This window comes from Ruditapes philippinarum, unplaced genomic scaffold (assembly GCF_026571515.1).
Source record: "Ruditapes philippinarum isolate M1 unplaced genomic scaffold, ASM2657151v2 ctg818_1_1_1_1, whole genome shotgun sequence".
Classification (NCBI taxonomy): Eukaryota; Metazoa; Mollusca; class Bivalvia; order Venerida; family Veneridae; genus Ruditapes; species Ruditapes philippinarum.
In genome coordinates, this window is record NW_026855621.1 from 234185 (window position 1) to 259201 (window position 25017).

The window sequence follows — 25017 nt, forward strand, 5'->3', positions numbered from 1 at the left end:
AAAAATAACGGGGGATATCGGGGTTTAAAAGCTTTTGCTCTAAGAGCGGAGCCTTGTGCCTGCAAAGTGGCCAAAATCATCTTAAGCTCAATCATTAAATAACTAGATATTGGCTTCACATCTACACGTTGTTACAACCCAACAATCGATTGTCAATTATTACTGGATGGCGCTAACCTATGTTACAAGAAAAAAGTGGAAAAAATATGAGAGAATAGAACAGCTGAATGATAAAAGCAGAGGTGCCACTGCAAAATTAAAGCGTCTGCATGATACTGAGTAATTATTCTGGGAAAAGGTTGGATTCAATAAACACATCGGATGACTTCACCTTCTATTTATATGGGATGCACAATATTTACAAACTATTTTCAATATCATTTATATGGTTGAGACGAATTCTTTCTTACGGCGATGCCGATGAAAGCCGAGTTGTTACGAACCGGGTCAGATTTTCAGTACATATGTACTGTGATAATAAATGATATGGTGTTTTTAAAGGGTTTTCTTGGGTTTTTGGATTAGTTTGGTTAAAACATATATATTTAAGCTCGATTGGGAAACGCATTCTTGCAACTTATATATAAATCATGTTCGTAACCAACCAGTACTGGTGTCATATGAAGAACATGGTCGTGGCCCAAGAAGGGCTCGAACCCATGATCTCTAGGTTGAGGGGCAGGCACCTTAACCACTAGGTCATCGCTCCGATTATAAAGGTAATGTGAAAGACTGCCATCTGTACAAGTAGAGAAAGAACTCTGCCTCCTTCCCGAAATCTCCGTGCAGATAGTTTGATTGGCAAAACATTCTTTGTATCTATGCCAAATTTTGAACAGTTTTAATTTGTATGTTTTATTATCTACATAAAAATGACGAAATCATTCACATCAATTTATAACCAATAAGCATTTCAAATTCAAAATTATAAACAATACCCAAATATATTTTCATACAAAGGTTCAATCCTTTTGATAAGCAGGAAAGCCATTGGTCTCTCAGTTAAAATTAGCATGCAGTGTACTACTTTTCATTGGGCTATTGTCCCTGTCGGCTAATGTTCGTTGGTCCTTTCAGACAAATTAATTACTGGAAAATGTAGAAATAGTTTTGTTCCTTTTTTTGGGGTAAAAATGCACATAAAATGCACCATAAATCACAATAAGTTTTATTCATAGGAAAGGCCACAAAGTTAACCATCCTTCCTTAAACAAACAGTGATTAATAAGTTACATAAAAGACCTGTTTTTTGTTTTGTTTTTTCTTTCTTTCTTTTAGGGGGGGGGGGTGGTTGTTTGTTTGTTTTCTGTTGTTGTTTTTGTTTTTACTACATAACGCTAAATATTGTTCCAATGCTCATCAATGACTGCTCAAGTAAATGAGCATAGGTTTATCTATCCGATGAATGAGTAAAATTGACGATTTGGATTGTAATCGAATTGGCCGAGAGTCTCATGATAACACCACAGTAATGATTAATCAACATTGCTGAAGCTATTTAGCGGATACCCGCTACTTCACCCATGATTTTACCTTATTCAAGGACATTAACATTATAAAACATATAGTTGAAGTATTACACAACTTGAACTATGAACTTGTTTTCACGATGATTCGTCTATTTCACCAAAGCTTTGTGTCGGTCAATTTGCACAGTGGAAACTACTATTCTGGAATGATAAAAAATTTGCACAAAATTTCATTAGTGAAGACCTCAAATGGTATAAAAAAATCTCGAAAAATATTTATAATCCGCCCCCCCCCCCCACACCCACCAGTTGACTCCCTTTAAGATGTATGTATTCTCATTTTCGATCGATGGTCTGTGAAGAAAGATAACAGGACTGACCAGGTGTATCAATATTTTTTATTCAAACAATGAAATCGTCCTCGCATATATATAAAGTCATCAATAAAATTGACAAACATCTTAAACATAACAAGATTGCTTAACCAAAATTTAATACTTTACAGTTTGTATATAAACATAATTATTTTAGTAGTTTGGAAAATAATTAAATCCACAAAATGAGGTATATGGAAAGTTAATTTTAAAAGTATATAACATAAATATCAAAAAATGTCATTTCGTTCCTTGTTCTTGATGTTGTTTTTATATACATGTAATATAGTAACGATCTTAATTGTTTTCTTTACTGAAGAATTGTTATAATTAAATTTCACGAATGACGATTCTTAATTTGAATTCAGTTTTAAGTTACGTATTATTGCAGACTCAATCAATACATCTGTAAAACATAATAATAATAATTAAAACACAAAACAATATCATTGTGTTCCACTTACAGACAACGGCTAAAAACAAATGCTTGAAAAGCTTCTCACTATTCTCCCATAGACGGTGCTAAATGAAAACAAAGGGGGAGGGAGGTGGCATTGCACAAAAGTTGAAAATAAAATCTGCTGTTTCAAGTAGACAATTTCAATTTAAACTAAAGTGGTAAAATAATCGGGTTACTCTGTATTTTGCCTTGTTTGATTCCAGCTAAACTTGCTATTGCATTATGACAGATACATGTGTCAAGTAAATTACATATGAGCCGCGTCACGCCAAACCAACATAGTGCGTTTGCGACCAGCATGGATCCAGACTAGCCTGCGCATCCGCAGTTCGCTATCAGTTTCTCTACTTGAAAGGATGGTAAGCAGACAGCATGGATCCTGATCAGACTGCGCAGCTGGTCTGGATCCATGCTGGACGCCAACGCATTACGTTGGTTTTGTCATGACGCGGCTCATATACATGTTTTTGTCTCAACGATATGTACGTGGGTTGTAATATAATGGCAAATCTGTTTGTAAGTGATTATCAGAGCGTTAAGCTTTTAAAGAACAGGGAAAACCACCTCAGTATACAAGCTCTACCTCCCAGGCAGTGGTCCCCCTTTTGTTTCACTGTAAGTTGTTTGATATGAATATGCTATTAATTGGTCATTCTATAGAATGTACTCTTACGAAAGACCTGCATGGCACCGGTATCAGGAAATGATCGTCTGATATATGATTGTTTTATACCTTTCCATATAATTCCCACACATCACAATGTTAATGTAAAATAAATCATAAATACAGAACATGGATATCGTCATGGTAATTCCATTCGGAGCACCTCGCCGATTACCCATGGTCCTTATCCCCATAACTGATTGTACTCCAATTAGGACACATTCACTTTAATACATTTATTTATTAATCCGTAATGCTATCTATTACATTATAATGTATTGTTTAAGGAAAAAAAGGTATTTCTCTTGAAATTGAAATTTTAGCATTATACTAGTACTCCTGCAAACTTTACATAATCTAGGAATCTGTATCCAAAACAAATTAGAGCCGCGTCATGACAAAACCAACATAATGGGTTTGCAACCAGCATGGATCCAGACCAGCCTGTGCATCCGCACAGTCTGATCACGATCCATGCTGTTCACTTACAGACCCTATAGCAGGTAAAGAAACTGATAGCAAACAGCATGGATCCTGATCAAACTGCGCGGATGCGCAGGCTGGTCTGGATCCATGCTGGTCGCAAACCCATTATGTTGGTTTTGTCATGGCGCGGCTCAATAATGGTCTCTGTTATAGAGATAAATTGTGCCCTTCAATAAAAAAAGAATAATAACATGTAGCTAACAAAGTTACTGTAATGCTCTTAAAAACTCAACAGTACAGAAAAAATTCAAAATTTTGTTATATAGAAAAAATAAGAAAATAGAAATATGCAGTATGAAAATGAAAATGAAAAAGTCAATTTTTCATAAAAAAAGAATAAATACATGCTGTGTGTTCAAAATAACATTTTAATGATTGGAGTCGCGTCACGACAAAACCAACGTAATGCCTTTGCGACCAAAATGGATCCAGACCAGCCTGCACATCCGCACAGTCTGATCAGGATCCATGCTATTCGCTATCAGTTTCTCTACTTGTTATAGGGTTTGTAAGCGAACAGCATGGATCCTAATCAGACTGCACGGATGCGCAGGCTGGTCTGGATCCATGCTGTTCGCAAACGCATTACGTTGGTTTTGTCGTGACGCGGCTCATTTGATTACATGTATTTATGGAAAATGGAACACATTTATTGTTTCTTGCCAATTTAACACATTCATAATTTCTTACTAATTAAGTACATCAAGTTATCATTTACTAATCTAGATCTAAGTACCTTTATAATTTTTTACCAATTTTAGTACATGTACATTCATAATTTCTTACCATTTAATTACATTTATTATTTATTTCCAATCTAAATCTAGGTACATATATCATTTCTTACCAGTTTAAGTACTTTTACATTTCTTACCAGTTTAAGTACATTTAAATTTCTTACCCGTCTACGTACATTTACACCTCTTACCAGTTTAAGTACATTTACATATCTTACTAGTTTACGTACAATTATCATCTTTCATTTACTATCTCACGCTCACATATATATACATGTATACAAAGTATTAAAGTGTTCACACAGACGCACATACACTCTTCTTTCAAGTACTGATACACAACTATTTATAGAATAACAACATATATAAAATTAATAGAATTCACAAAACGTAACGATTATTGCAGAGCGCAGCAAAATGTATTTTATCTTAATAATAAACAATATATATCATGTAAGGTCAATTTAGCCTTCTCATATATTGAAGGCATTGTCATATTTGTTTAACAATGTCTAACAAATTTCGGTTAAAAATGTTAATATATTATACTTTAAGTGTTCTTGAGACGTTTTTATATCTTATGTTAAAATTCATGGTAAGTTTCTAAACGTATAATGCCAGTACGTGCATTTATACTAGATTAATGGAGCACTTGTACTTAGAAGGAAGTTTTACGCTCGAGACTATATTTACATTTTTGACTGTAGGTAATTTACAAAAAATATGTCCCTCCGGTCATATTAAGTAAGTAAACAGTTTAAACGGAAGGAACCAAATTATGTCGAATTTTCACGAGTGTAAAATGATTATATGTTGTTAAATTACCTAATCTGGTGTACGCAATATAAATATAATTTAAAAAGTGATAAAATTCAGTAGTTACCAGTGAGACGCGCGCATTGATCCCTGCAAATCACCAATATTAATTCGATTTAATGATGAATTATATGAACTATAAATTATATTCTTGATTCATTTGAACCGTTAGCAGGGGTTACGACTAAATAAAGCACTGCAAAAACTAAACTTTCATACATGAGTAACACAATTTAAAACATAAATAAAATAAGTTATTTCTGTTTGGTAATCAATGCCAAACTTTTTGACTTAGAACTCGTATTGTTCATGGCCTACAGTTTGTTGCCCAAAAGTTCTACACCGCCGCTTTTTTTCACCTTGGGACTGTTTAAGGTGCCTTGTCTAACAATTTCAACTCAATATATCCAACACGTTCAGGTCATAGGTAAACTTCACAACAATTCAGTCGCCTTCACCTACCACTTTACCAACAATAAGTCACTTTCTCTGATACAAACTACATAACATATCGCACTGTTTTCGGAATTAGACTACTTTCGCAAATCAGTCACGTTATCACTATACATCTCCAAACCTCAGCGTGTTGAGACTCTCTTGAACAATAGTTGACAACAAGCAGTTACAACGTATGTACTTTTCAAAATAAAATACTGCACTGTTTTACCGAAGTTAATAATACTATCTTACACTCCAATAAACTTATTATTCAACCACATGACAAATACTTGATACACATATAGCATGTCAGTTTAGTCCCATTTCGACTTGTAGCTCTACCACATCAAGCATATTTACTGAACCTATTTTATCGCCCTTCAACATTTTCTGAACGGTCTCATTTTGATTTTTGAACGATGGTCCCCTTTCTTGTATGATCACGTTCGACATCAGGTAGTCCAACGCTTGTAGCTTAACATGATTACACTGCTCTAGCAGCTTCACTATACCCATGTTCCTCCTTTTTGTTTTTTCAACTTCTTCCTTATCTTGTTTCAAAGCGTCTGCTTCGATTTCTTCAATAAGATCTATTAGAGACAGTTTCTTTTTAGTTTCCTCTTTTGGGGGAACATTTTGTGTTTCATCATAACTCTCTACAACGTTGTCTTTTCTTTGTATAAAGACGCGGTTGCTTGGTGAATTCTTATTATTTTCTTTCTCAATATCTTTCGTTTGTTTTTTACTTGTGGTATTCCTCTTACCACTGTTTGTTTTTGAATGCTGATTTTTAGGAGACGGCCCGTTTGAGATTCCTTGATTCACCGGGACATCTACATTTATGCTTTGTGTCGAACCTTCAAATCCATTTTTCTTTACTGTTTGTAGCTCGAAATATGTTTTATCTCCATCTTGACATACATTTGGTCTACTGGAAACGCTTGTATCTACTTCTTCGGGTGGTTTCGATAACTTCAGAGACCATCCGAAAATGTCGCGTTTTTTCATTCCTGAGATCACTTGCTCACGCACATCTGCATTGTCATTAGCATTACGAGATGATACAAAAGTGTCAGTACTTTTAGTTGGTGATGGCACAATGACTTTATTTAGTTCGTCCGCTGGTGTTGATTTTATGTGACTAGATGATGTGTTTGATTGTTTAACGCTTAACTTGTTGTCATCCAAATGCTCCTCGGCATACTGGAGCATATTACGCTTTCTTCTTTTCATCGGATCCATAGGAGTTTTCGGAGCTTTAAACTCTTGGTCCGAGGAAGAGTTTGACCCAGAATCAGATCCACTGTCACCTTCTCTTTCAACGGAAACATTGATACCCAAAGCCGTCCGATCGTATGGCCGCCATAAATTTTTGCGCTTCTTCGGCAATATTGAACTATGCTCAAAATGTTTCTGATTGACGTCATAGACTGGGGACGATGGCGCTGAAGTTTGTACAGTCGCTGGAACGTTGAGATTCTGGTTGGACGAAGGTGAGCCTTGAGGAATAGTGTACATGGGTGGGGTGACACTTTCGCTATACATTGGTGAATAATGTTCTTCAGCTTCGTAAAATCCACCGGAATTATTTTGCTGATATGTAGAAAAGTCAACCATGGGGTTATTTAGCGTTGCTATGGTAGCGGTAAAGGATTGCTGGAGGTAATCGTTAGAGCTATTAGAATCCATATCTGTTCGTTTCACTGTTAAATCGAGGGGAGATTCAGCAGACATGGGAAGTAGACGACTACTTGACATTTCTTATATTTGACTAGCCTTAAACAAACTCTCACCTGTAATCATAAAAGAAACAAAATCAGTAAAACATGGCACACTTTCCATAACTTGAGAAAAAATTTCTTCAAAAATCTTGAACCAATTTAGAAATTAAGATGCAGATTATTTCTCAATCATACATTTGACAATTAACATCAAAACCAGATGCACACATCACTTAACTTTCTGTACATAAAGAATATAAGAATTTACGGCCATCTAAAATGAAACGTGGGTGTGTATTTTAAAGCAAATGGTATTTGTTACAAAGTTGATAGTTGCGGGTAAAAGTGGCTTCTACAAAACATTAGTGAGTTGCACACGCAAACACCTTATAAATATATTTTAACAACTCAGTTTTGTGCACGAAACGAACAAGCAATCATGTCCCTTCTGAGTCTCCGTACAATGTATTATGTTTTTTTGTTCTAATGAACAAATGACAATTTAAGTCAACATGTTAGCTTTCTGTTGAGAAGATAATGGTTTCTGTTGTTATGAACGTGCTATTTCTATTTTATGTTAGATAAAATTAGATAAAAGAAATACCTCCACTGTGAACCTTAAATCTCTGATCGATTTTTACTTTACTGCTTTCACATATGATGTACAGCACACACACCTCGCCTCTTTATCTGGAAAAAAAAAACAATATAGTTGAATATTTCCTTGACATTTCTGAAGTTATTTCTAACAAACTGATATTTCCGTCTGTCGCTCATCTGATCAACAGCATACGTCAAATAACCCATCCTTTGCATTTTTAATTTCCTAAAATTATATTATATTAAATTTTTATAAATTGGGTTTCCCTTGGGTTGAAATTATATCATTTTCTTACCGATAATTCACATTTCATTAATTATAGACCCATTTTGCCCAAGAAATTTCTAAAATGTTTTTCTGTCGTTTTCTGTTGTTTTTTGTTTTTTTGTTTTTGTTTTTTCCCTAAAACGTTACTCATTGGTTAATGAACTGAACCATCTTTACTTCTGTTGCTTTTTGACAAGGCGATTTTGCTATTTTGTTAGCTATTTCACATTCAGCGCTGCTGTCGTCGGACTATAAGCATGTTACATGCTATAATACCATACTATAACGTTATACATCTCATGTGTACCCTTTGTAAAGAAGGAAAAATCATTTTTGAAGCACAATGTGCCTTCAAAATCAGAGCGACGTACAAAATACTATTGCAAAGCATTTGCATAATTTTTGCTTGTACTTGATCAACATCCCTTTATTTAAAGGCTTCTTTTTCGTTGGTTAATCACATTTATTTTTAGAAAAGTGGTAAAATCAATTCAAATAATATATTAAAAAGTAGGAAGGTGTCACAACAACATAAACGTTAAGTTATATCAGGCTCAAATACAGAACAACTTGACAGAAACTTTTGTTTATGTACCATGATATTGTAAATTAAATATGCTTTACAAATGTATGTTGAAACGACTATGTACAAATTGTGTACGTCAATAAATTATCTATTCTTTTATCTATAACAATAAGTTCCTAAAATGTCTTAAAATAACACTTTTGTAGTAAAAGACAGTAAATTTTTGAGCTATGCTTGCTTATTTATTTATTTCTTAATTATTTATTTATTGATTTAATTTATTTATTTATCTATTTATTGATTTAATTTATTTATTTATTTATTTAGATGATTATATAGTCATTGGTCATAACAAAATATTGCAAACATGAAATATTTATTGTTATTTCAGATCAGACATTGTACAATTCATGAAAATATCGCTTTAAAAATTATTGTTCGAAAACTTCATGTCATCTTTCAAACAACAAAAAATAATTAAATCTAAACCATTCAAGTATGTAAAACTAAAAATAGTGATATAACTTAAACGATATTTTAGTTATCAAATTAATAGACCCACAAAAAATCTTCAAACTAAAAAGTTACCAAAATAAAACAAACAAACAAAAAAAAACATTTAATATGATAAAAAACACAAAATATAAATAGTTATTTAATCTGTAAAAGGACTAAAAATAATCTTAATAAACTCATACCTTAATTTTAGATATTTAGAATTCCGTTAAGCTACATGTACATGAAAAACAAAATGCTAAATGATAATGTCTAGATGTCGATACACATAAATATATATATATTTATATAGTTGCTACATGTATAACCATCTCGTTATATATAAAACGTTATAGAGCGGTCAGTGGATATATATATTATAGAGAGACTAGTGAACTCGGCGCAAACAAATCAATAGCTCTGTATAAGGATCAACCGAAGTTCATCAACGGACACTCTCGCGAAACATTTATCGATTCAATTTTTTCCCCTTAACTTGAAACATCACAAAACACACACACATATATAAATATTGCTAAATTAAATATTAGAATTTAGACGAACTACAGTTTAATGAACAAATAAAATTAATACTCATCAAAGTTCTGAAGATACAGTTACTGGAACAGCAATTTCGTCACCACCATTGACAAGAGAGTATTTAAGTAGGAATTAAACAAATATATAAAACTATGTATATATATACATACTCACACCACTAAATTATTTGGTATGATGACTGTAATTAAGTTGTCTGCAGTAGAGAAATTTACTGTTTCTTTCAATTTTAAATAACATTTTTTTTTTCTAAAAGCAAAATATTGCAAAATTTCTCGTGGGACTCAATGACGGTCCTTCACAGTCAGAATTTGAAAATTGTTTTGTTGGAAGGAGTTTTCAGCATTATTTTGATGATCACACTTCATTTACAATGAAAAAATATTGAAATATCCATCCGCGAGAAAGAATTACAACTTTAAACATGCCCTGACTTGCACAACACTTATTTCATCTCTCTAAAAATCTTATTTAAAACAGTTTTTAACACAATTTTAGCGGCTTCAGCTTTCTCGCAAACAAATAAGTGACGTATTCACGATTAGCGTAAGTTCGGCAAGCTGAAGTTCGGAAGTTCACCCTCTCATTGAACGGTCATCGTCCGCAGTCATGTTATTTCATATTTTGCTAATCAGTTTTAAGTAAGATTACGGGAAACGGCGTAAAAAGCCAACATCCAGTGGTGACTATCTCACACTGCTTTGTCTTAAACAAATGCTTGAAAAGTTGAAAAGTTTAATAATCTTGAGCTATGATTATACTTAACTTCACGTCCCTCAAAGACAAAAAAAAACTCTTATTGAAAGTAGATCCACAGGTTCACAAACATAATCATACAAATTTAATGGTAATGCCAGTTGGACAAAAGCGCGTGGGCACTAATACTAATAATCATCAGGTACCAATGCTTGTAAGTTTCTTTGTTGTATGGTAATATTCATGGTCATTGAAAATTTAAGCTTTGCAAATAATGACAATAATAAATTTGAAACAAACATGCATTACCAATGCATTACCAAACACTTTTTGTAAGATTATTGCCATCGAGCACGGAATTATTGAGCACACTTAAAGATTCTATAACTCAATTTTTATGGTTTTATATCATAAATATGTCAGATGCTCAAATGACGATTTATCAATATTGCAAGTTACAAAAAGCATTATCTGTAAAGATATAACCGAATTTACATTTCATGTTAATAAAGGAAGGTCATTAAAAATTTATTTTCGATAAAGTCTAAGCCAAATTTTTCAATAAGAAATGAAAGCATGTATTATATATTTTAAAGATTGCTTATAATGTGTATAAATATTTGCAGTACATATTTTTATCATATTCTTGGATGTTTGGAAATTGTTTTAGAAGAATAATTATATAAATACATACATACATACATACATAAAATTTCACTTAAGTGTTGTTACATCCTTAATTACAACATATAGGATCCTTAAGTGTGCGCAAAAGTTGTATAGCTTGTGAATGCATTATATTTAAATAAGGCAAATATACAGTAAATATCTTATTTTTATTAGACATATAAACTTTCAATCGGAACACCTCGGCTGTTATATATTATAAGTTATCAATAAAGAAGATTTATGTAGAATGTCTGGAGATTATGTGCATTTTGGTAATTCGACTGATCGACCTGATAGTGTCACCATCCGACACGCACGACTTATTGTGAATATATTACTTTTATTTCATTTTGAGATATTTACAAAAATAGTTTTGTTCAATGTTGGCAAATAAACAAATCTGGTCCGAACAGTTGCAATTTGACAACTGCAATCTGCGGAGTAATATCAGACGAATATATATATCACTAAAATACTTGTATTAAATATGCATAAATTATGCCCCGACTTGTATCAAATTTACCTGTACTGATTCCTTTGTATAGTTATAATAACACGGAATCGGTTTGACATTTAATTGAGTTTTTTTTTCTCGTCTTTTGGAACTTCTTTGTTTACCGTGCAGCAAATATCTGATTTAAAATTTAGCTATTCCTCCAATAAATATTCTTTTTGAGGTAATAACTCAAAAAAGACGTTAGAAAGTAAGAAAATATTTTTCTTCTTAGATGAGTTTTATTCATTTTTAAAGCTGCATGCCTCCAAATGAACCAAAATATTTCTACAAAATCAAACTGGAGAAGAAAGTCATGAGATTTTAAGAAAATTAAGTAGATTAAAGATAAAAGCATAATTGCCATGTTGTGTGCGATTTATGACAATTTTACAGTATTTTTAACATATTTTTACTCAATAACTAACGCAGTAAGGGTTATTTTTTTTACATATTTTGATCTCTTTTTGTTAATTAATATGGGTTTTATGTGCTATTTGTAATGTGAAAATTATATTCTTTGTTCACTTTACAATATGTTACTACTAGTATTTAATAGATTTTAAAAAAATTCACGAAAATTAGCATGAATTTGGAGGCGTGCTGCTTTAAATAAAGTTTTTAAGTACACGAGCTTCTTCAAAATAAATAAATCAAAAGTAAATAAAATTAATTAAATAAAACAAAAATAAAATAAATTTATAGCGTTTATTTAAAGTACTTGTATTTTTGAACTCGCATAACTTCTCGCTGTTTCAGTCATAACCTTGGATAACAAGGTGTAATATAGAATAGCGGAAAAGAATAGTGACCGGTGTTTAACCTTTTGTCCCAACCTTGCTTGCTTTTTCCAGTTTATTAAGCTGTAAAGAATGATAATATTGTGTGACCGAGATAAGTGAGTTACCGAAAATAACTCATATAATGTACATATCGTTCATTTAAACGTGTTGGATTGTTAACATTGCTAATATCATTTTTATGATTAACTTTAGAGACATTTTAGCTTATAATTGTTCAGACGACGAGGGCGTATATCGACATTTTAAATAGCGTTAAAAATAGAATAAAATTCGTCTAACTGACCGCATATTTAACCCACCTCTTAATTACTGACCAGTGACTGACCAGTTGAATGGCATTTCATTCAGTATTACGCATGTATATATGTTTCAATTTCAAAAGCTTTTATAACTTACATATAATATAAGATTAATGTTATAATGTAAGTGTACTTTCAAAACAAGTCATTATAATGCATAATTATGCACAGCAGGCATTACAAAGTGAAGGTAATCCAATCTGTAAACGTTAAAAATGATTTAAAACAAACATTGTTTTAAATAACCCATGACTATAAATTTGGAAAATTGAGTGCGGTAACCATCAGGAAATGGAACAAAATACTAGTATCATTTAAATGAAAAATATTAACATTTTTCCAGATGATCTGATACATGTATATAAATGGGGATTCAGCCATAAAAGGCCATCCCGCATAGCTCAAGACGTGTAATCTCAAAATTGGGTTCGATTCCCGGGCTGGCCAACTAAGATACATTATAGCGATGTACCGTGTATGAGTACTTTAACACCAGGCATCATTCTGTATCTGTATCTTGCATTATCCTCCAAAAATAAAATTAGTAATACTCTTCTGGAGGACTCGCCAATATGGGCAACCGGTGGCGAGGTTAAATAAACTCAAATACATACACATAAAAGTGAATATCTGAAAAATTAGGCTGACTTAGTACTGAATGATTTTCGATTAAAAAAACTAATACATTCCATCTCTGCTAAAAAAATATGGATCTTATAAATTAATAATTCAGAGAAAAAATAACTATGTTGAGTAAGATATGTATTTAATCAAAGCAAATACATTGTCAATTAAAGATGCATGCCTTCAGATGAGCAAAAACATTTAAAGAAAATCATTGAAAAAATGTTCGATGATTTTAAGAAAAGTGAAAGGACAAATGTATTCACAACTGAAGAAATAATTAACATGTTGAATGCAAGTACTGTCTAATTTTGCAGTATTTATCATCATATTTTGCCTCGTGACTAGCGCAGTATTCGCGATATTTACAAATTCTTGCCTGATTTTGAAAGTTTAAAGAGACGTTTGCAAAGTTTGTTCACCTGCCAATATTATTCTTTTTATTCCATTAAAAAAAAAACAAGCAAATTCGTTGAATTTATATTCCCCGCCGAGTACTGGTTATTATTAACACAACAACTGAAGTCATAAGGCTTTATTTATATATTAATCATGGCATAAACTGTAAAATTCTTTGAACTTGAAGCCTTGTACCTTCAAACAAGAAGAGATTTTAAGTTTTCACTATATACATATAAGGAAAATCTATGACCCCTGGAGTGGAGCCAATTTTGACCCCAGGGCTAAAATTTGAACAATTTTGGCAGAGGACCTATATGTTATATCATATACCAAATATCAAAGCTCTAGGCCTTGTACTGTCAGACAAGATTTTTTTAATTTTGCATTTTTGAAACTCCTTTTCTGGCCCCGTGTGACTGATGATTGTGATTGAAAATTACAAAATTTTACTAAGTCAAGGGCAATAACTCTAAAAATACTAAAAATATCCAGACGAAAATACCCAGGTGCACAACTACACATACTGATCAACATTCCTGTAAAGTTTCATGACTCTAGGTAAAATTCTTTTTGAGTTACATGCGACACAAGTTGAAAATTACAAAATTTTACTAAGTCAAGGGCAATAACTCTAAAAATACTAAAAATATCCAGACGAAAATACCCAGGTGCACAACTGCACATGCTGATCAACATTCCCATAAAGTTTCGTTGAATTCTAGCCATTAGTTGCAGAGAACTACTCTGGAAACGAAATTCGGACAAAATTTTACTATATCAAGGGCAATAACTCTAAAATTACTAAAAATATCCAGACGAAAATACCCAGGTGCACAACTACACATACTGATCAACATTCCTGTAAAGTTTCATGACTCTAGGTCAAATACTTTTTGAGTTACATGCGACACAAGTTGAAAATTACAAAATTTTACTAAGTCAAGGGCAATAACTCTAAAAATACTAAAAATATCCAGATGAAAATACCCAGGTGCACAACTACACATACTGATCAACATTCCTGTAAAGTTTCATGACTCTAGGTCAAATACTTTTTGAGTTACATGCGACACAAGTTGAAAATTACAAAATTTTACTAAGTCAAGGGCAATGACTCTAAAAATACTAAAAATATCCAGACGAAAATACCCAGGTGCACAACTGCACATGCTGATCAACATTCCCATAAAGTTTCGTTGAATTCCAGTCATTAGTTGCAGAGGACTACTCCAGAAACGAAATTCTAAGTCAAGGGCAATAACTCTAAAAATACTAAAAATATCCAGACGAAAATACCCAGGTGCACAACTTCACATGCTGATCAACATTCCCATAAAGTTTCGTTGAATTCCAGCCATTATTTGCAGAGAACTACTCCGGAAACGAAATTCGGACGGACGGATGGACGGACGGACAGACGGACGGACGGAAGGACGGACGGACAACGCCAAAACTATATCCCCCTCCCGATTCCATCGGCGGGGGATAAAAAATTAGCATTAATATGGAGGCGTGCACCTTTAACACCAAAGGCCTCGCAGACCTAAATATATGTTGTTTATCAAATATTACTCAGGAATTATCAATAAGGTGCATTAATGTATAATCTCTTCTGAATTAAAATGGAATATTTATATGTTTATGTAGTATTCTGCAATATTTAATCTAATAGAAAATAACGCTCGTCTCTTCTTCACAAGTATTTAACAACTCATACAAAATGCACAACTGAGTTAAATGACGCGGTCAATATTATGGTGATGCACGTTTACTGACTGCATGAAACATGAACCTAAGCAAGCGGGAACCAGCTGTTTAGCGAAGTAGACATAACATTCACTTCACATAAATTTACTTACTTTTCATCGTGACAATATTCCATTTCATCTACTGTTTTTTTTTTTCACTGACATTCGATTAAATGATCAAACTCTTTTATTTTTACTTCCTGTTATTTAAACATCCTTAAGTTAAACGTTATATGTATCGCGATAGTGTATGCATTATTGTGAAATGCATCAAATACCAGACGTTTCAGCATTGTGAGATTTTAATGTACGGTCATTGACTCGTCTAGTAAGAGGTCGTGAAGACCTAGTTAAGAGAGTTCATCGACCGATATGCTAACTAATAGCTACAGTTCTCTCGCTGTATTGGAATACTCTCGCGAATAAATTGACTAAAACCAAGAACTGAAAATGTAAAACAATAAAGACATTTCTTGCTGTTACAAATCATGCCGATTATTTATTATTGATCTGTGCTCTACATTTATATGTATTTATCATCAGAGCTTTATGTTAGACACAACGTATATATATGAGTATAACCCGTGTTACCTCCCGTGACGTTACATGAACGGAAAACACGTAATCTACAGAGTCTATGTAATGAGGATTTTAAAATTCTATTCATATCATAAACCCGCTGAAGAATGAGCATTTCATGGCTTTAATTTGAAACAAATAGATACATTGCGTTAAGGTTATTTCAGCATCCATAATTTGTCAGTATTAAAGAGAATTGGTCTATAATGGGAACATTTTCCACACAGGCACGAGTATTGGACCTGGGATGAAAAAAATATGACCAGATTGATAATAAAACCTATGTTCATTTTAAAAGTTACAAAAACCAAAAAAAAAAATTGTAAAAAATGACCCCCTTTAATATATACTATAAGTTAAGAGAAGGCCTGAAACTCCAGATTCGAGCCTACGAGCAAGGAATTCATTTCCCGAGCCGTTGTGAAAACAATTGGCCAGATAATTAAAAAAGACTTTTATCACTATTTCACGTTTGTATTAAGCTTCCAAATGAGACCGACCCCAAGTCTCTAGCCCTTCCCGTTCATGAAATATCTATCGGGAAACGAGCGAATTCGTGCTAAAAATCCTTGGTAGCTCATTATTATAGATGTATAATTCTGTGGTAGTCTGTTAATATACCTATCAACATAAGTACTTACTGTATTACAGACCTTCCATTATAGGCCAATTCACTTTAATAAAATTAGATTAATGTCAATGGCTGATAAAAAGGAATAGTATTATTTGACAAAATGAATTAAATGTACCAGTGAATTTAAAAACTTGGAAAGATCTCATCAGACAAAATATAATCTCAATCACTTCTTACTACTACTGACGCTTGCTACTGCTACAGACTGCTACTGCTGCCATTACTACTAATACATGTACTACAAATAATGATAATGATAATAATAGTAATAGTAATCAAATAGTAATAAATTAATAGTACTAAAACTCAGTAGAATCAGAAATAGCTGGCCTGGCTCCATAGGAAAAGCGATATCTTTCAAATAATATCTCATCAGCAAATCTATCGTGCATTTTGCGACAGTCACGTTGACGGAGATGACCGACCGGAAGTACTTGTATACCTGCTGACTTGTCCAGCTTATTAATTATTTAAAATTTCGGTCAAATACATGAAAACTGAAGTTGAAAATGGCCTTGAGGTTATATAACCTTTTTTTCTCAAATCTCAGGATTTTCATTGGTCAGTGTACATTCTGTTACAGTTTTGACCAATAAAATACCTGAGATTCTAGTTTGAGCTTAGATAATTTCTTTATAATCTCAGACCCTGGTCTGAGTACATCTCTGGTGGCTCTAAACTGGTGGCAAAGGCTAGATGTAGGGTTATAATACGCAACAGCCCTTTTCTTAACATCTTACCTCTCAACTACAGCTTGGCAGGCGACAGTCCGGACTGATTTTATCTGAGATATTTAGATTTGCCTCCTTTCTTGCCAGATTGGTTCCTGCGAACCACTCAAGGAAAATGTAATTTAAAAAATGAGCCGGACAATCACATCTAGATTAGACAATTATAAATAAATCAAAAATAAATAAATAAATAAATAAATAAATAAATAAATAAATAAATAAATAAATAAAGGCCGTCTTTGTAATATTTGAGACACAAATAATATAAAATATGCACGCTATATTAAATACCTATCTCTCCTTATCAAAGGTCAAACTGCGGTAAGTGGTTAATAGAGTACAACATTATGCCTCAGAAACAAATAAACGTTTCCGTCTACGTGAGTTTATTATGTTGAAATAATGTTTTTCTTTTGAGCATTTTGATGATTAATGTAATTGACGAAAATTTAATTAAAAGGAAATTATACACAAAAAATAAAAAGCATTTGAGAAATGAAAATAAAAATATTTCTGGAACACAATATGCCTATAATAAATACAAGAGGACCTGCATTAAAATAAGTGTGTCAATAATTACAATGTTAAATGAGTGCCTGGCAAGAGTCATAAGCCACACGACCTAGTACTTGTATTTAATTTTAAATAAAAAATACAATCAAAGCTCGATGGCACTCTAATGATTTTATAAAATACTTTTGCGGTAAACTATATAGTGATAACAAGAATTACTTCTACTATTTAAACTGCTATTGCTATTTCTATTACTACAACTGACATTTCTACTCCAACTGTTGGCATTGTTATGGCTACTGCTAGTGTTACTGTTATAAGAATGATATTGCTAAAACTACCCGTTATACAATAACTGGCGAAACTGCTATTGACAACACTGCGATTGCTACACCAACTCGCGAAACTGCTATTGATACACCAAGAAAACTAGAGTAAGCATTGTGACAATAATATGATGTTAAGGAAAGAAATACACCAATTACTTTTTAATTATGTCATATGTATGTTTGAGCCAAAGGACATGAAACATATTTTAAAGGTAACATTTTAAATCATGTGATTCAGATTGCCTACACAAACTGTATTGATAAACCAAAGTTACTGGTAAAACTACCAATTATAATTCATACACCAACTCGCGAATACACCAACTGGTTACACTGCTATGGCTACACTTACTGGAGAAAAAACACTTTGGTGGCACTGCTACTTCTAATCCATGTACCTCTCTGGCGTGGGTTCGATCCCCGGGAGATGCTTTAGTAGTTAAGCGCGGAGGAAGGTTGTCTAGTACTGGTGTAACTCTCCAGGAACGATGGTTAGGAAACTACCCGCCTATATGACTGAAATACTGTTGGAAAAGGCGTAAAATGAAATAAACAAACAAACAATTTCTACACAAACTGGTTTAACTGCTATTGCCGGTGAAACTCCTGTAGCTACTCACACTTGTGAAACTGGTATTGCTACTCGAACTGCTACTGATGCTGAAACTGATGAGCTAATCTTGCCTATGAAACTAGCTGCTGTACTGCTATTGCTTCCAAAAACGACGTGACTTCTATTGCCACTGCTCCAAATGTAACTGCATATAACTAATTGTCTGAGACTTTTACTTCTGCTATTGGCACACTGTTGCAAGTATTACATTGCTACAACAATTATTACAAAAAGTTGCTGCTAGTTGACAGACCAATCAGGTTTAATAAACCTATTGCTTGTTTATTTTCCTCATTTAATGCATGCACATAATATTATGACGTATTATTAATACTGCAAGTCCGGAATAGTATATTTTCTCAAATATTAATAATTATTTTTTACATTTATATACAATGCTACTGTTAATCTATAAATAATTTTTCATTATCACTCCCTACCCGCAAATAAAGAATTGTGCATTAAAAGTCGTTTATAAACGGTTGGTATATATTGGTTAAATATGTTAAATATGCATTGAACTGTTTGTACTGCTAGGTCATATATCATATGAACAATTTTTACAAGCAATAAATACACTGTATAACAAGATAACTGCAGTCATAATATATCAATAAAATGTTTTATTCATTTATTCATAATGTCCCAATTATACTAACTTATGGCGGTTTCCTTTTTCGCCAACAATAACAGTTGTGAGATATTATTGAATATTATATACCATTTTGAAGATGCTTATATCAATAATAAATCAGTAAAATACATTAACATGTACCTATTACATTATATATACATTGTATATACAGTACAGATAAGTGACTACACTTTTTCAACATGACTATTTTGATTAAAACAAAATTACACACTATAGAAACAAATAGTTCTTAACTAAACATGAAATAAGAACCAATTAATAGTAAACATTATTCGAGTACTCACCGATATTTAACGTAAGTTCCAGTCTTTCTCCAAAAGTACTATTAAATAACAACGTGTCAATTTTGTCTTGATTCTACTTTATGATTTTAATAATGTAAATAAAATAAAAGAAAAAAGGTCATACACTCTAAGGCTACACAAACTGTTGACCCCGACATGACCCTTCTCAAACTGGCGGATCAATATGGACGTTTTAAGGCAAAGCAAAATAAACTACAGTTTACAAGGTATGGAATGAGAATACACTATGGATATTAATATACAACTTCTATTCATGTATCATGAAGGAAAAAAACACGCGCAACATTACATAAGCTAATGGTTATTTACATTTTATTGAGCCTCTTCGTGAGAGAGTAAGCCTCCCTATAAGCTAGTGAGCCTTCTCGTGAGACGATGACCTCCGTGAGACAGTGAGCTTCACGTGCGTGTGTGTGTGTGTGTGTGTATTTGAGTTTATTTATACTCGCCACCGGTTGCCCATATGGGCGAGTCCTCCAGAAGAGTATTAGTCATTTTAGATTTTTTGGAGGATAGTGCAATTACAGATACAGAAAGATGCCCCAATTCCAGAAGCTTCTCCTGGTTCTTTAGCGTGCCAAGTGTTTAAGCACCCATACACGGGACCTCGCTTTAAAGTCTCATCCGAAAGACTGATTAGTTATTTTAGTTGGCCAGCCCGGGAATCGAACCCACAATGTCGAGATTACAAGTCTCGCGCTCTAACCGATTGAGCTATGCGGGCTGGCTAGACAGTGTCTCAAGTCTCCTCTTGAAATTTATGAAAAGTGCAGCATATCTTTAGCCTTATGGTGGCGGTGTTTCAAACAATATTAATTAATTTTTAATACTCAACACTTAAATATAAGTTTTAATGATTCCATAGTGCTAAAATTATTAGATAATGTCGCATTTAACAAAACGGATAGTTCTTAACGCAGTGAATATCTTAAATGGACTTGTCCATCATTCAATTTGGACGCACTCATTCATTATTTAAAGGAAAAATATTTACTGATTAAATAGCGACCAATGTCGACCAAGACCCGACGACACGGATGTGCTGGTGCTACACTGGTCTCATGGAAAGATTCAATAGTCACTAGTAAAGGGTTAAACCTACAATTGTTTACCTTTTTATATGTTTCATAAAGTTTAGAGGTCATAGAACAAAAATAGTTCATATCTGCGATATAAAGTTGACACAAGCTATAATTTCATTATTATTGGTGAAAATATAACCTATTTTAATAGTACATTTGAATAACTTTAAGATATGAATTTTAGTTTGTTATAAAATTTGATTACCAACATTATTACATTATTATAATAGTAATGGCATAATATTTCATTGATGATGATTGCGATTTTGTCATGATGACGATGATGATGAGGATGATGATACTTAGTAAATTCTCGAAAATACAAGAATCATCTGGCATAATTTTGCTGTTTAACCTATAGAAAATATTAGTATTGCCTTAAATAATCCTGTGGAAGGTGAATGTACGGTTCTGCCCGCCAGTTGACCGGAGATGAGCGCAGAGTGTGTAAATATAAACTCTCTATTGATAAAAAATACGCCTTTTGTTAAATGATTTACGTGTCAAATTTTCTCATAATTATATGCTGTGGTCAAATAGATGCGTTCAAAATTTTAAACATGCTATTTCGTCTTGAATAAAAAGCATGTACATGTATAATATTTCAGTTCAATAAACGCTACATGAAGGCGATATTGTGCAGGCATATGTCACATTATTATATTGATAACGGCCGGTCCGTACACCATTCATTTTCGTTTAGTTTTTTTTATTTAATTCTATTATATCTAATTCATTTATTTTTCATTTCGAGGAAATTGGATCAGCGTTCATTTAAAAAAGCAGACGAAATATTATCAGACAACAATTTCGGCAAGGATTGAAGATACTCATGTACGTACAATTGCACATGCAGTAATACGTCTTAAGAAAAAAAAATAAAGTGACCCTTGACCTACAGCCAATATGCAAACTCAGCAAAAGTGTTTAATAAGAATAAAAAAAAGTATTTAAAGTTGAGGTTAAGCCATAATTAAACTGTGTGCCCAGTATCATACTATTTTTTATGTTTTATATGTAGCTCTGAGCTAAAGCATAACCTTGTGCTAGTTTTATATGTGCTGTATAATGTCGGTTAAATGGCCTAAAGTAAAAACTTAATTCTTATTTCATGTATATAAATGCTCAAATGTATTCTAAATTTAAATTGTTAATATACTTAGGAATCGCAAAAAATGATAAATACAATATACATGTCTATCAAATATCATTGACCACATTTAATATAGTAGCATGTTGTGCTATGATATTTATTTTTGCTTGGTTGTCCGACAGATTTCTAAGACCAAGGTGCCGTTGCGCTTGAAATCCGTTAATAAAAACTTCTCTTCCTTTAGGCATGATTAAAACAACTGCATGTAAATAATTATAAGAAATGAAATTCACAAAAAAATATATCACCATCATTTCAATATGAAATAAGGCATTTACATTGACCTATGTTTTTTCAGTTCCTTATAATGCCAATTAGGGTGGTCATACATACACGCGTCCAGTTGTTAATGTGAACCTATACTTTACAGTGGTTTACCTATATCTCTTGTATTTATTTAACGATGTTGCTTTTTACGAAAAGCTTGTCGAAATTTAGCCTACTCATCTTCAATAACAATATTCACCGTCGGCGTCAACAGGATATCTTTTATTTTTTTAAACCTATTTATTTTCATAATTAGTTATCAATATAATTAATATTGTCATCATCATTCAACTACGGATGACCTGTGAACAAAATTAGTTCACCGATCCTACAAGTACACTCAACTTCTACATCACAGCCAGAATTTGATTAAATTAGTTAAATAAATACATTGTGAAGACTGAGATAAGTTCACGCAAAGGTCTATGTCCTATAGCTGTTGCTTTCCCTGTAGGCTGCTATGAAATTATATAGTTATATCTGTTTGCGGTTATTATAACGTGAAAATATATTACTAATTGCCGCTTACTGTCTCATTGTGCTCACCAGTTGGTCACCTTTGACTCATGGCCGCGGTCTAGAGGTGAGTTGATCCACCACATCAATTGAAATATATTGGCTGACGCATACTCTATAAAAGTTTAATGCAGGATATAAATTCAATAGGGACCTATAAACGTTCTTAGGGAAAGAAATTTAGCCATGCTAACTAAAAAATACAAAATGTTAATTTCTAAATGACGAATGCTAAGCGGCAGAAATACGAATTTATAGACAATACGAAGTGTTAGAAAAATAACAAATCTTTATCTTGTTCCAGCATTTTTCTCATTCCGTCTTGGAAGCTGTAAGCTTTTTGAAACACTCTCGAATCGGGCTATTTAATAACTATTATTTTGCCAGAAATATGTCATGTTAAATAGAAAAAGCGATGCACATATATGCGGGGAGAAAAATAATTCGACCTTTGTTATGTAAGAATAACACAAAAATCTTTCAATAAAAATATAATTATGTCTATATATTCATATCAATGTTTTGGCAGACTCGACCATTTCCGTACACTATTTAATATGCAGCATTAAACATTCAGTCATTCATTCAGCAATTTTCACAAAATAACAAATCATCATCATCATCATCATCATAATCATCATCATAATCATCATCATCATCATCATCATCATCACCACCACCATCATCATCATCATCATCATCAAAGTGCCTATGGTTATACCTTCTTTATATTTATTGAGTTATTTTATCGACATAAAATGGCTCTTGATTCATTAAAATTGAGATATTCCTTTGCTCGCATAATTCGTTATACATTAATTCGTTACCTACCACACATATAGAGTCACCAAACATTAGACAAATGTTCCCTGATATGTGGAGTTGTGAAATTAAATTTACATTAAATTTTATTCATGCATGTACATATAGTTGACAGTGTAACCGTTCACGCAGCACACCTCCAGATTCATGCAAATTATCATGAACATTTTGGAAATGTATTTTAAAGCAAAATATTGTGAAGGGAACGCTAAAAGTTTATTACTAAATACGAAACTGGCGTCACGTCAAAATGTGTCCACGTGCAATACAGTTTTTCCATCAACTTACACTGACCAGCCGTATTTACATACATACATACATACACACGAGCATCCGCGTTGCGTAATGATTGCGTCTTTAATCGAAAAATCTCAACAGATGTTTAGAAACTAAGCTGATAAGAATACACAATTGGAAGGGTCAAAAATAGTTTAAAAAGTTAACTTTTACTTTGTCGGTTGTTTCTATAAATAGCAGGAACTTCTCTGTAATCAGACAAAACATTCACGAACTATTGTATATCTGAACTTTATGTACAGTTCAACAACCGATTAGGCAACCCTCCCCTACACTTATTTATAATGTATCAGAGGTGGTGTGGTAACTTTAGATAAGAAAATCCCTTAATACTCTTCTAAGATAAATAAAAAGTTATAAAAGTAAAACGTAGAATACTTAAAGACCCAATATGCCCCTGAAATGCATTTATTCTCATTTCTTCTTTGGAAACTTGGTATACTTTCGAAAATTTACTCATAGGCCAATGACTAGACCATTATTTGCTTCTGTTGCTTTTTGGTAATAGGTACAGTTAAAGTGTTTTGTTTGGAAGTCGAAATACTTATTTGTTTACATTTTGCTACCTAAATGACAAATAATTTCAAATCCATCTACAATTTCTTTATGTGATTTGTATTACCATTATTTAAACGTTATAAAACTCATGTTTGCTCTGTCTAAAGAAGAACAAATATAAGACGTCATTCGAATTATAGTTAAGTTATAGTCGTCGTTTTATTGTGTTGTACTTTGTTAAAAAGGCAGTTAGAATGCACATCTGCCTTTTCTTTATGTTAATGTATTTTGACAAAGCGTGCAAGTCTGATGAATATAAAAAGAGGAAAGGGACGAGGGTTGTCCGTATTATTTTGAGGTTGAATAAATAAAATAAATGCTCAATTGAAACATTGGCAATTTTACTAATAAATATACTCGTACACTATTCCTCAACATGTTAAAGGGAGACACAGGCAAAATTTTCATTTCTTAGTTTTAATTATTTTCATTCATCATTCTGTAAATGTCCTCAAAGTAAATACACTAGACAGTCACAGGAACAACACTTTTCTCCTTATAAGAAATGAAATGGTGGTTTTCTAACTTGACCCACGTGGGTCAGGTTAAAGCTTCAGATTTCACAATAGTTATAACAGTAAACTCTGGAAATGTTAAAGAACATGTTAAATGAATGA

At 32.6% G+C, this 25017-nt stretch overlaps 1 protein-coding gene across 1 annotated transcript; it reads right to left on the bottom strand.

The window, feature by feature from the left end:
• Positions 1 to 3537: 3537 nt before the first annotated feature.
• On the bottom strand, positions 3538 to 15724 carry LOC132743924 (uncharacterized). The gene is made up of 3 exons (XM_060732522.1): positions 15458 to 15724; positions 7770 to 7855; positions 3538 to 7237 (listed from the first exon to the last, which is right to left on the bottom strand). The coding sequence occupies exon 3, from the start codon at positions 7200 to 7202 to the stop codon at positions 5754 to 5756; it is 1449 nt and encodes a 482-aa protein (XP_060588505.1). The 5' UTR covers positions 7203 to 7237; positions 7770 to 7855; positions 15458 to 15724; the 3' UTR covers positions 3538 to 5753.
• Between the last annotated feature and the right edge of the window lie 9293 nt (positions 15725 to 25017).

Coding starts and splice junctions, on each gene's coding strand:
- LOC132743924 (XM_060732522.1), bottom strand. CDS start 7,202: ATGTCAAGTAGTCGTCTACTTCCCATGTCTGCTGAATCTCCCCTCGAT.